The sequence below is a fragment of the Lithobates pipiens genome, unplaced genomic scaffold (assembly GCF_037356315.1).
Source record: "Lithobates pipiens isolate NorthernLeopardFrog02 unplaced genomic scaffold, aLitPip1_a1.2 Scaffold_22, whole genome shotgun sequence".
Lineage (NCBI taxonomy): Eukaryota > Metazoa > Chordata > Amphibia > Anura > Ranidae > Lithobates > Lithobates pipiens.
This window is the reverse complement of record NW_027507784.1, coordinates 15,643,204-15,655,902: the sequence shown is the minus strand read 5'-3', so window position 1 is coordinate 15,655,902 and position 12,699 is coordinate 15,643,204. Positions and strand designations below refer to the sequence as shown.

Sequence of the window (12,699 nt, the reverse complement as noted above, 5' to 3'; positions counted from 1 at the left end):
TGGGTCGGCTGAAAGAATGACCTCATATCCGAAGTCACCAACACATCTTCAAACCGGCCTCTTCTTGCAGGCGCTGTTGGATTGGTACCCGCAAATCCTTCTCTGGGAGTGGGAATTGCTCCTCTGCCAGCGCACGCAAAAGCAGAATGCAGCATTTCTCGAAGCAAGGCCTGGAAGTGCTGCATTCTGACAGCCCTCTGCGACGGCGGTAACATTTCCGCCATTTTGTGTTTGTACCGGGGATCTAAGTACGTTGCCACCCAGTACTGGTCCTTGACCCTCATGCTTTTTATACGGGGGTCCCTATTAAAACACTGGAGCATGAAGGCCCCCATTTGCACTCAAGCGGAAGGTATGTGGTGGTGGTGGTGTTGTTGGTGGTAGTGTCTTTGGGGGTGCACATAGCAGAGAGTGAAGAAGAGGGTGCAGATCGAGAGGATGAGGAGGGTGCAGAAGAATAAGGCTGAGTGAGCCACTCAACCAAGTCTGGTGCGTCCTTTAAAGTAATTGAACGCACCTTCTGCAACTTCCCACTTTGGCTCAAGGCTGTTGCTCCTGCCCTACCCCTACCACCCCTGCGGAAGGGCCTGCCTCTTCCTCTGCCTGTCATTTTTTAAATCACCCTGTGACAAAACTCTTAGTCCCTATACCGCTGAAGGACTGCTGCAGTATAGGGCAGCGGTCAGCAGTAGTGCACGTCAACCCTATGTATTGTGGACCGATAGCGGTCCTTACAGAACAGCAGACTGTACTGCACTCAGGCCTATGTACCGTAGCACCCTATACCAAGTTACCAGTCCTTATAAAAACTTTTGTGGACCAAGCAGGTTGTGTGTTAGTGATTAGCAGACTGTACGTCAGTCCCTATACCAATGAAGGACTGCTGCAGTATAGGGCAGCGGTCAGCAGTAGTGCACGGCAACCCTATGTATTGTGGACCGATAGCGGTCCTTACAGAACAGCAGACTGTACTGCACTCAGGCCTATGTACCGTAGCACCCTATACCAAGTTACCAGTCCTTATAAGAACTTTTGTGGACCAAGCAGGTTGTGTGTTAGTGATTAGCAGACTGTACGTCAGTCCCTATACCAATGAAGGACTGCTGCAGTATAGGGCAGCGGTCAGCAGTAGTGCACGTCAACCCTATGTATTGTGGACCGATAGCGGTCCTTACAGAACAGCAGACTGTACTGCACTCAGGCCTATGTACCGTAGCACCCTATACCAAGTTACCAGTCCTTATAAGAACTTTTGTGGACCAAGCAGGTTGTGTGTTAGTGATTAGCAGACTGTACGTCAGTCCCTATACCAATGAAGGACTGCTGCAGTATAGGGCAGCGGTCAGCAGTAGTGCACGGCAACCCTATGTATTGTGGACCGATAGCGGTCCTTACAGAACAGCAGACTGTAACGCACTCAGGCCTATGTACCGTAGCACCCTATACCAAGTTACCAGTCCTTATAAGAACTTTTGTGGACCAAGCAGGTTGTGTGTTAGTGATTAGCAGACTGTACGTCAGTCCCTATACCAATGAAGGACTGCTGCAGTATAGGGCAGCGGTCAGCAGTAGTGCACGGCAACCCTATGTATTGTGGACCGATAGCGGTCCTTACAGAACAGCAGACTGTACTGCACTCAGGCCTATGTACCGTAGCACCCTATACCAAGTTACCAGTCCTTATAAGAACTTTTGTGGACCAAGCAGGTTGTGTGTTAGTGTTTAGCAGACTGTGCGTCAGTCCCTATACCGCTGAAGGACTGCTGCAGTATAGGGCAGCGGTCAGCAGTAGTGCACGGCAACCCTATGTATTGTGGACCGATAGCGGTCCTTACAGAACAGCAGACTGTAACGCACTCAGGCCTATGTACCGTAGCACCCTATACCAAGTTACCAGTCCTTATAAGAACTTTTGTGGACCAAGCAGGTTGTGTGTTAGTGATTAGCAGACTGTACGTCAGTCCCTATACCAATGAAGGACTGCTGCAGTATAGGGCAGCGGTCAGCAGTAGTGCACGGCAACCCTATGTATTGTGGACCGATAGCGGTCCTTACAGAACAGCAGACTGTAACGCACTCAGGCCTATGTACCGTAGCACCCTATACCAAGTTACCAGTCCTTATAAGAACTTTTGTGGACCAAGCAGGTTGTGTGTTAGTGATTAGCAGACTGTACGTCAGTCCCTATACCAATGAAGGACTGCTGCAGTATAGGGCAGCGGTCAGCAGTAGTGCACGGCAACCCTATGTATTGTGGACCGATAGCGGTCCTTACAGAACAGCAGACTGTAACGCACTCAGGCCTATGTACCGTAGCACCCTATACCAAGTTACCAGTCCTTATAAGAACTTTTGTGGACCAAGCAGGTTGTGTGTTAGTGATTAGCAGACTGTACGTCAGTCCCTATACCAATGAAGGACTGCTGCAGTATAGGGCAGCGGTCAGCAGTAGTGCACGGCAACCCTATGTATTGTGGACCGATAGCGGTCCTAACAGAACAGCAGACTGTAACGCACTCAGGCCTATGTACCGTAGCACCCTATACCAAGTTACCAGTCCTTATAAGAACTTTTGTGGACCAAGCAGGTTGTGTGTTAGTGTTTAGCAGACTGTGCGTCAGTCCCTATACCGCTGAAGGACTGCTGCAGTATAGGGCAGCGGTCAGCAGTAGTGCACGGCAACCCTATGTATTGTGGACCGATAGCGGTCCTTACAGAACAGCAGACTGTAACGCACTCAGGCCTATGTACCGTAGCACCCTATACCAAGTTACCAGTCCTTATAAGAACTTTTGTGGACCAAGCAGGTTGTGTGTTAGTGATTAGCAGACTGTACGTCAGTCCCTATACCAATGAAGGACTGCTGCAGTATAGGGCAGCGGTCAGCAGTAGTGCACGTCAACCCTATGTATTGTGGACCGATAGCGGTCCTTACAGAACAGCAGACTGTAACGCACTCAGGCCTATGTACCGTAGCACCCTATACCAAGTTACCAGTCCTTATAAGAACTTTTGTGGACCAAGCAGGTTGTGTGTTAGTGATTAGCAGACTGTACGTCAGTCCCTATACCAATGAAGGACTGCTGCAGTATAGGGCAGCGGTCAGCAGTAGTGCACGGCAACCCTATGTATTGTGGACCGATAGCGGTCCTTACAGAACAGCAGACTGTAACGCACTCAGGCCTATGTACCGTAGCACCCTATACCAAGTTACCAGTCCTTATAAGAACTTTTGTGGACCAAGCAGGTTGTGTGTTAGTGATTAGCAGACTGTACGTCAGTCCCTATACCAATGAAGGACTGCTGCAGTATAGGGCAGCGGTCAGCAGTAGTGCACGGCAACCCTATGTATTGTGGACCGATAGCGGTCCTTACAGAACAGCAGACTGTAACGCACTCAGGCCTATGTACCGTAGCACCCTATACCAAGTTACCAGTCCTTATAAGAACTTTTGTGGACCAAGCAGGTTGTGTGTTAGTGATTAGCAGACTGTACGTCAGTCCCTATACCAATGAAGGACTGCTGCAGTATAGGGCAGCGGTCAGCAGTAGTGCACGGCAACCCTATGTATTGTGGACCGATAGCGGTCCTTACAGAACAGCAGACTGTAACGCACTCAGGCCTATGTACCGTAGCACCCTATACCAAGTTACCAGTCCTTATAAGAACTTTTGTGGACCAAGCAGGTTGTGTGTTAGTGTTTAGCAGACTGTGCGTCAGTCCCTATACCGCTGAAGGACTGCTGCAGTATAGGGCAGCGGTCAGCAGTAGTGCACGGCAACCCTATGTATTGTGGACCGATAGCGGTCCTTACAGAACAGCAGACTGTAACGCACTCAGGCCTATGTACCGTAGCACCCTATACCAAGTTACCAGTCCTTATAAGAACTTTTGTGGACCAAGCAGGTTGTGTGTTAGTGATTAGCAGACTGTACGTCAGTCCCTATACCAATGAAGGACTGCTGCAGTATAGGGCAGCGGTCAGCAGTAGTGCACGGCAACCCTATGTATTGTGGACCGATAGCGGTCCTTACAGAACAGCAGACTGTAACGCACTCAGGCCTATGTACCGTAGCACCCTATACCAAGTTACCAGTCCTTATAAGAACTTTTGTGGACCAAGCAGGTTGTGTGTTAGTGATTAGCAGACTGTACGTCAGTCCCTATACCAATGAAGGACTGCTGCAGTATAGGGCAGCGGTCAGCAGTAGTGCACGGCAACCCTATGTATTGTGGACCGATAGCGGTCCTTACAGAACAGCAGACTGTAACGCACTCAGGCCTATGTACCGTAGCACCCTATACCAAGTTACCAGTCCTTATAAGAACTTTTGTGGACCAAGCAGGTTGTGTGTTAGTGATTAGCAGACTGTACGTCAGTCCCTATACCAATGAAGGACTGCTGCAGTATAGGGCAGCGGTCAGCAGTAGTGCACGGCAACCCTATGTATTGTGGACCGATAGCGGTCCTTACAGAACAGCAGACTGTAACGCACTCAGGCCTATGTACCGTAGCACCCTATACCAAGTTACCAGTCCTTATAAGAACTTTTGTGGACCAAGCAGGTTGTGTATTAGTGTTTAGCAGACTGTGCGTCAGTCCCTATACCGCTGAAGGACTGCTGCAGTATAGGGCAGCGGTCAGCAGTAGTGCACGGCAACCCTATGTATTGTGGACCGATAGCAGTCCTTACAGAACAGCAGACTGTACTGCACTCAGGCCTATGTACCGTAGCACCCTATACCAAGTTACCAGTCCTTATAAGAACTTTTGTGGACCAAGCAGGTTGTGTGTTAGTGTTTAGCAGACTGTGCGTCAGTCCCTATACCGCTGAAGGACTGCTGCAGTATAGGGCAGCGGTCAGCAGTAGTGCACGTCAACCCTATGTATTGTGGACCGATAGCGGTCCTTACAGAACAGCAGACTGTAACGCACTCAGGCCTATGTACCGTAGCACCCTATACCAAGTTACCAGTCCTTATAAGAACTTTTGTGGACCAAGCAGGTTGTGTGTTAGTGATTAGCAGACTGTACGTCAGTCCCTATACCAATGAAGGACTGCTGCAGTATAGGGCAGCGGTCAGCAGTAGTGCACGGCAACCCTATGTATTGTGGACCGATAGCGGTCCTTACAGAACAGCAGACTGTAACGCACTCAGGCCTATGTACCGTAGCACCCTATACCAAGTTACCAGTCCTTATAAGAACTTTTGTGGACCAAGCAGGTTGTGTGTTAGTGATTAGCAGACTGTACGTCAGTCCCTATACCAATGAAGGACTGCTGCAGTATAGGGCAGCGGTCAGCAGTAGTGCACGGCAACCCTATGTATTGTGGACCGATAGCGGTCCTTACAGAACAGCAGACTGTAACGCACTCAGGCCTATGTACCGTAGCACCCTATACCAAGTTACCAGTCCTTATAAGAACTTTTGTGGACCAAGCAGGTTGTGTGTTAGTGATTAGCAGACTGTACGTCAGTCCCTATACCAATGAAGGACTGCTGCAGTATAGGGCAGCGGTCAGCAGTAGTGCACGGCAACCCTATGTATTGTGGACCGATAGCGGTCCTTACAGAACAGCAGACTGTAACGCACTCAGGCCTATGTACCGTAGCACCCTATACCAAGTTACCAGTCCTTATAAGAACTTTTGTGGACCAAGCAGGTTGTGTATTAGTGTTTAGCAGACTGTGCGTCAGTCCCTATACCGCTGAAGGACTGCTGCAGTATAGGGCAGCGGTCAGCAGTAGTGCACGGCAACCCTATGTATTGTGGACCGATAGCAGTCCTTACAGAACAGCAGACTGTACTGCACTCAGGCCTATGTACCGTAGCACCCTATACCAAGTTACCAGTCCTTATAAGAACTTTTGTGGACCAAGCAGGTTGTGTGTTAGTGTTTAGCAGACTGTGCGTCAGTCCCTATACCGCTGAAGGACTGCTGCAGTATAGGGCAGCGGTCAGCAGTAGTGCACGTCAACCCTATGTATTGTGGACCGATAGCGGTCCTTACAGAACAGCAGACTGTAACGCACTCAGGCCTATGTACCGTAGCACCCTATACCAAGTTACCAGTCCTTATAAGAACTTTTGTGGACCAAGCAGGTTGTGTATTAGTGTTTAGCAGACTGTGCGTCAGTCCCTATACCGCTGAAGGACTGCTGCAGTATAGGGCAGCGGTCAGCAGTAGTGCACGGCAACCCTATCTATTGTGGACCAATAGCGGTCCTTACAGAACAGCAGACTGTACCGCACCCAAGCCTATGTACCGTAGCACCCTAGACAGACCAAGTTACCAGTCCTGATAAAGAGCTTTGTGGAACAAGTGAGTTGTGAATGATTAGCAGACTGCAGCAGAAGGGCAGCAGTCAAGTATAATATTCTTTCTATATTTGGAAGAAAGAATATTATACGTGTACAAGCCTATTACCGTACCACTGATACCAGTCCTGAAAAGAACCTTTGTGGAACTAATAGTAACAGCAAGTCTTTAAAATTATCCTCACTGCCTGACACACTGCTTCCTGCCTGTCCCTATACAAATTGGCAAAAAAGAGTAGGCTGGAACGATTAGCTGGAACAGCTCTTTTGTGGACCTGATAGTAACAGCTAATGATGATGATGATGATGATGATGAAGAAAGACTAATCTGGCTGAGCTGTCCCTAAAATAGCAGCATACAGCGCTCTGTCCCTTTATCTAAACTGACAAAAGAAACTCAGGCTGCTGACCTAACACCTATACCAGTCCTGAAAAGAACTTTTGTGTACCAAATAGCTAGCGTTTTCTCTGTCCCTACTCCACACAGGATCCTTTCCCTACAGTGACAGAAGAAAGAATGTAAAATGGCCACCGGATCGGGTGTATTTATAGGTTAGGGGGAATGTCCAAGTGTCCATGAGCTGTCATGTCTCAATTGGTTGTCCTGTAACACATGATAAACGTGTCACGAAAGGTTAAAGTTCTTGTATACATTAAACACGTAAGTCCGCCGGGGCGAACGACGGAAAAAGGCGTTCGAACCCGCGGACGGCGAAAGTCGGAAATTCGCCGCGAAACGACCGCCGGGCGAACCGTTCGGCCATCACTAGTCCTGAGGCAGGCTAGGAAAGTCTGTGTGCATTTCGGCCAGTCATATAATGCCAGTGCTCGGCTGGCTGACCTCCAAAAGGAATTGACCCAAGAACCGCCTATTCTGTGACATGCCCACCAGGTGGAACTCAACGTTGGTCATGCTGCAGCGGCTGCACACGCAGCAGAAGGCCATCAATGAGTACCTGTGCGACTACGGCACCAGGACAGGCTCAGGGGAGCTAGTTTTTTTCCCCACGCCAGTGGGCCATGATCAGGGATGCATGCACTGTCCTGTCACAATTTGAGGAGGCCACGAGGATGGTGAGCAGTGACAGTGCATGCATCAGTGACACTGTCCCTCTTGTCCACCTGTTGGAGGACACGCTGTGTGGAATAATGAGGAAGAGGAGGACTTCCTTGCCTCTCAAGGCCCCCTTTATCCAGACAGTGTTCCTGCTGGCCTGCCGATCACACAGGAAGAGGACGAGGAGGAGGATTGTGTCAGCATGGAGGTGGAGCATCGCACTCAGCATCAGCAGCAGTCTTTTAGGGATCATTTACAGTCCCAAGAAACCAGTGGACTTGTACGTGGCTGGGAGGAGGTGGCTGCAGATCATGTTGTCCTTAGTGACCCAGAGGACTCCGGACCAAATGCCTCAGCTAACCTACGCTGCATGGCCTCCCTGATCCTGCAAAGTCTGCAGAAGGATCCTCGTATTCAGCGGATCAAGGAGAGGGATCATTACTGGCTGGCAACTCTCCTTGATCCACAGTATAAAGATAAGGTCGCAGACCTTATCTTGCCATCGCAGAGGGAGCAGAGGATGAGACATCTTCGGGAGGCCTTGCAAAAAGGTCTGTGCAATGCGTTCCCAGAGACTGGAAGGTTACAAATTCCTGGTCCTGGACAAAGTGTTGCTGAGGCTTCGGTCAGTCACAGAAGGAGTAGTGGAGAAGGTGGCTGTCTGACCGATGCGTTCAGACAATTTTTTTGTCCGCAGCCCCAATGTATGATCGGTTCCAGCAACCATTGCCAGCGTCTGATTTACATGGTGCAGGAATACCTAGAGGCAAGATCAGACTTGGATACCTTTCCCACCAAAAATCCTCTGGCTTACTGAGTCTTGAAGATGGATCATTGGCCAGAGCTTGCACGGTATGCAATTGAGCTACTGGCCTGTCCTGCATCCAGCGTTCTTTCAGAATGCACCTTCAGTGCTGCTGGTGGCTTTGTAAACAATCACAGGGTGCACCTGTCCACCGACTCGGTTGATCGTCTGACCTTCATAAAAATGAATCAGTCTTGGATCACCACCAGCTACCAAGGACCTGAAGCTGATGTAACCGAATAATTTTTTTGAAATGTCAGATCCCTGTTATGCTGACTGACTATCATCTTCCTCCTCAATGATCCTGCTAATAGCTTGGAAGAACATTTTTGGTTCTGGGCACCGCCACCAGTGGCTAAGGCCCAATTTTTCAGCCCCTGTTTAACAGGGGCGTGTAATTACAATTTTTGATACAATACTTTGCAGCAGGGCTCATTCCTGCTCTCCAACTAGAGCATATAGGGCAGACCCCTACTTTCAAACATCCAACTTTCAAACATCTCCTACTTGCAAACGGAAGGAGACAATAGCAAGTGAGATAAAATCTACCCCTAGGAACTGAAATTCTCTCCTGTAAGAGATGGTATGGAAAAATGTGTCTCCTCTCTACTGATGCTTTATCTCAATCCTTCTTTTTATAAAAACCCAACATTTTCAAAAAACATTTGTCATTGGGACAGAAAGTGAGGTGAAATCTTCTGAAGAGGTGCACAGACAGCAAAACAAATGTTACAGGGGTGATAACCCTTCCCAATATTTTCCAAAAAGCTTAAAAATAGATTTTTTTTGAATGGAGCTACACTTTAAAAATATACCAGTTCAAAATTACAAACAGATTCTACTTAACAACAAACCTACACAGTCCCTGACTTGTTTGCACCGCCTGCATACTGCTTTTCTGAGTATATTGAGCCTGGGGGCCCCACGCCTTTCCTTTTTTTAATTTGGGTACAGGGTTCCCCTTAATATCCATACAAGACCCAAAGGGACTGGTAACGGGCAGGGGGGACTACCCATGCAATTTTTCTCAATGATTTTCATCCATATTGCCGGGACCAGACATTGAATTAAAACCGCAAGCAGTTTTAAATTACTTTTTTTCTGTTAGAAATATAATTTTGTGCATGGACTGTTCTAAACACAGGAAACACGTGCCACTTCACAGGCATACTATAGACACCCCCCAGGCATGATATTTAAATAAATATTTTACTTTCTTTTCACTTTAAGCACCATAAAAATCAGTGCTCCCGAAAAAACTGCAGTTTTTAAAACTTTTTTTTTGCATTGATACATGTCCCTTGGGGCAGGAGCCAGGTCCCCAACACTTTTTAGGACAATATCTTGCATATTAGCCTTTAAAATTGGCACTTTTGATTTTGAACGTTTGAGTCCCATAGACTTTAATGGGGTTCTAAAGTTTGCGCAAATTTTAGGTCCGTTCGCAGGTTCTGGTGTAAACCGAACCGGGAACCGGCGGGGGGGGGGGGGGGGGGGTGTTCGGCTCATTACTAAATGTGGGTCACATACGTGTCAGCATCAAATGTATAGTGGTGTTGACATTTACTTGAGTGCCAATATTTCCCAGCCAAGCGCATGGACCCTATACCTGTACACGCAGAGAAGGGGTCATGGAAGTTGGGGGAGGAAGTCGGACAAATGGTCTTTTAGATTTATTTATTTTCCTCAAATTTCTCCCATGAACATAGAAACAGGTTATTTCTCAAAGTGTCAAGTGGAATCTTCTCTGGAAATTCTCATTCTGATGAGTAAGAGCCCAAAGAAACAGAAGCTAACCACAAATAGAGATCGAAGGTCACCTGTAGATGAATACTGGCAGTAGAAGGTCCTTGATAAGGTTGGCTTTAGTTATTGCTTTCATTCTCTCATCGTAAGAATTTCGCCAAACCACCTCTTCATCCAGAGGCTGCAAGTTTCCTGCAAATATATGGAAAATGATCACACTTTCTAAATGTTTTTAGACTGACAAGGAAATACTCAACTAGGGTCATACAGGATCGTATTTATCAATCTGTATAAAATGTAACCTGTGTTACTCCTGAGCCACAGATCACTTCTAAATGTTTGGGCTCCGACTCCCATATTTCAGTGAAGGTTGGTATCTAATGTGTGGCTCTACAACCAACACATTGGCTCTCACTGCTGTCAATCAAAACCTGTGGGGAGAGAGTGGGGTGGTGCGTTGAGCCGGGCTCTGTGTGTCTTATAGAAACACAGACCGGGTGGCTCAGGAGCGAGCACGCACAAGTGCCCCCCATTGCAAGCTGCTTGCTAAGGGGGCACTGAGCAGGGGGGAGGAGCATGGAACACCGGATGTTTACGCCAGTAGAGGAGGCTGCTTTGCGCAAAACCATTAACCAGAGCAGGTAAGTATAACATGTTTGTTATTAAAAATAAACTACCCAAACAAAAACCCTTTTATATCACTTTAATTCTTATCAACGTGCTTCTAGAAGTGAAAAGTGAAAACAAACATAAGGTGTGTGGGGGGATAATAGGCCTGATCTTTATCCTGTCCTTACCCCCTATTCTGACACCAAACTAACCCAAACCCCCCCAAACCCAAACACTTGGCCTTAATCTATAACCTAACCCAGTGTTTCTCAACTCCGGCCCTCAAGGCGCCCCAACAGATCATGTTTTCAGGCTCTCCATTATTTTGCACAGGTGATTTGATCAGTTTCACTGCCTAATGCCGCATACACACGATCGGAAATTCGGCCAGAAAAAGACCTATGAGAGCTTTTGGTTGGAAAATGCGACCGTGTGTATGGCTCCATCGGACTTTAGCTGTCTGAATTCCAGCCAGCAAAAGATTGAGAGCAGGTTCTCAATTTTTTGGTTGGAACGTCTGTACCAATTCCGACGCGCAAAATTCCTATGCATGCTCGGGAACAAATCAATGCATGCTCGGAAGCATTGAACTTCATTTTCTCGGCTCGTTGTAGTGTTGTACATCACGGTATTCTTGATGGTCGAAAGTTTAGAGAACTTTTGTGTGACCGTGTGTATGCAAGCCAAGCTTGAGTGGAAATTCTATCGGAAAAACCATCCAAGATTTTTCCGACGGAAAATTCGCTCGTGTGTACGGGGCATTAGTAATTACCACAGCTGTTTCATCTGAGGGGAATCCTGAAAACACTGTTCTGTTGTGGCGCCTTGAGGACTGGAGTTGAGAAACACTGACCTAATGCTTAAAATATGCCCTTGCATTAAACCAACCCCGACCCTATATTTAACCACTTGCTTACTGGGCACTTAAACCCCCTTCCTGCCCAGACCAATTTTCAGGATTCAGGGCTGTTGCACTTTGAGTGACAATTGCGCGGTCATGCTGCACTGTGCCCATATGACATTTTTTTCACGCAAATAGAGCTTTATTTTGGTGGTATTTAATCACTACCGGGGTTTTTATTTTTTCCTAAACAAACAAAAAAAGACTGATGGGCACCGATAGGTGGCACTAAGAGGCACCGATGAAGCGCACTGGTGGGCGCTGATGAATAGCTGGATTGATAGATGCCACTGATGGGCAGATGGGCACTGATAGGCAGTGGTAGGTGACACGGATAGGCCAGCACTGATGGGTGGCACTGATGATGAGGCACTGATGGGCACTGATTGGCAACACTGGTGTGCATTGATAGGTGGCAATGGTGCGCATTGATACGTTGCACTAGTGGGTACTTATCAGAGAAGTACTTACCGAGGCCGAGATGCCGAGAGTGGTTCACCCTTGCGACTAAGCGCAGTTCGCCCCCCGGAGGTGATACAGGGAGCAAATGGCACAAAGAGGCACAGGCAACCCAGGTGGCAGGGGAAGCCTTGTGTGAAGGTCTGGTAGAGATGAACACCTTGTGCAGCAGCTGGCTGGTAGCTGTAGAGGGCAGATCGCTTGGCTGGGGGTCAAACACTGATAGTCCTAGATACAGGCACAGGCTCAGGTAAGGTGTCTTAGGGAGACACAAGCAAGTCCGGGTCACAGGCCGTAGGTCAGGGCAGGAGACAAGAGGCAAGACCGGGTCACAGGCAGAGGGTCAAATACTGGAGAGAAGCGGAGTCTGTATAACAAAGCCGAGGGTCAAGTCCAGGAGAGGCAGCAGCGTCAAAGAACAATCCGGGTCACAACAGGTAATCAGATGCACAAACAGGTTTTCAGGTAACAGGAGCTGAAGACAAACCAGCAATTGATGTGTGCACCAGAGCAGCTTTTGTAGGCCGCCGGGGGACGCTAAACGTGTGTCAGTGCGCAGGTGCGTGCGTCTGATCGCCGGACCGTGAATGCGCATGCGCCGGAGCACCGTTCCACCGCGCATGCGCGTAGGGACACGGCTGAGGCACCTGGATGGCTTGAACCCCTGACAGTACTGCATAGCAGTAGTGAGTCTGGAGTGTGTGAGGCCAATGTCCCGTTTACTCCAGATGGTAATTGTATTTTTTTCCTCTTGTCATCCTGTCAGGGTGAGAGAAAAAAAAAAGCAGATTACCGCCTT

At 48.3% G+C, this 12,699-nt stretch overlaps 1 protein-coding gene across 1 annotated transcript in view; it reads right to left on the bottom strand.

Moving 5' to 3' along the window:
• LOC143923338 (uncharacterized) overlaps positions 1-12,699 on the bottom strand; it is a 65,047-nt gene that overhangs the window by 20,442 nt on the left and 31,906 nt on the right. The window contains exon 3 of the mRNA XM_077446951.1: positions 10,006-10,123. Within this exon, the coding sequence (XP_077303077.1) occupies positions 10,006-10,123 (118 nt within the window). The remainder of the gene's footprint in view (positions 1-10,005; positions 10,124-12,699) is intronic.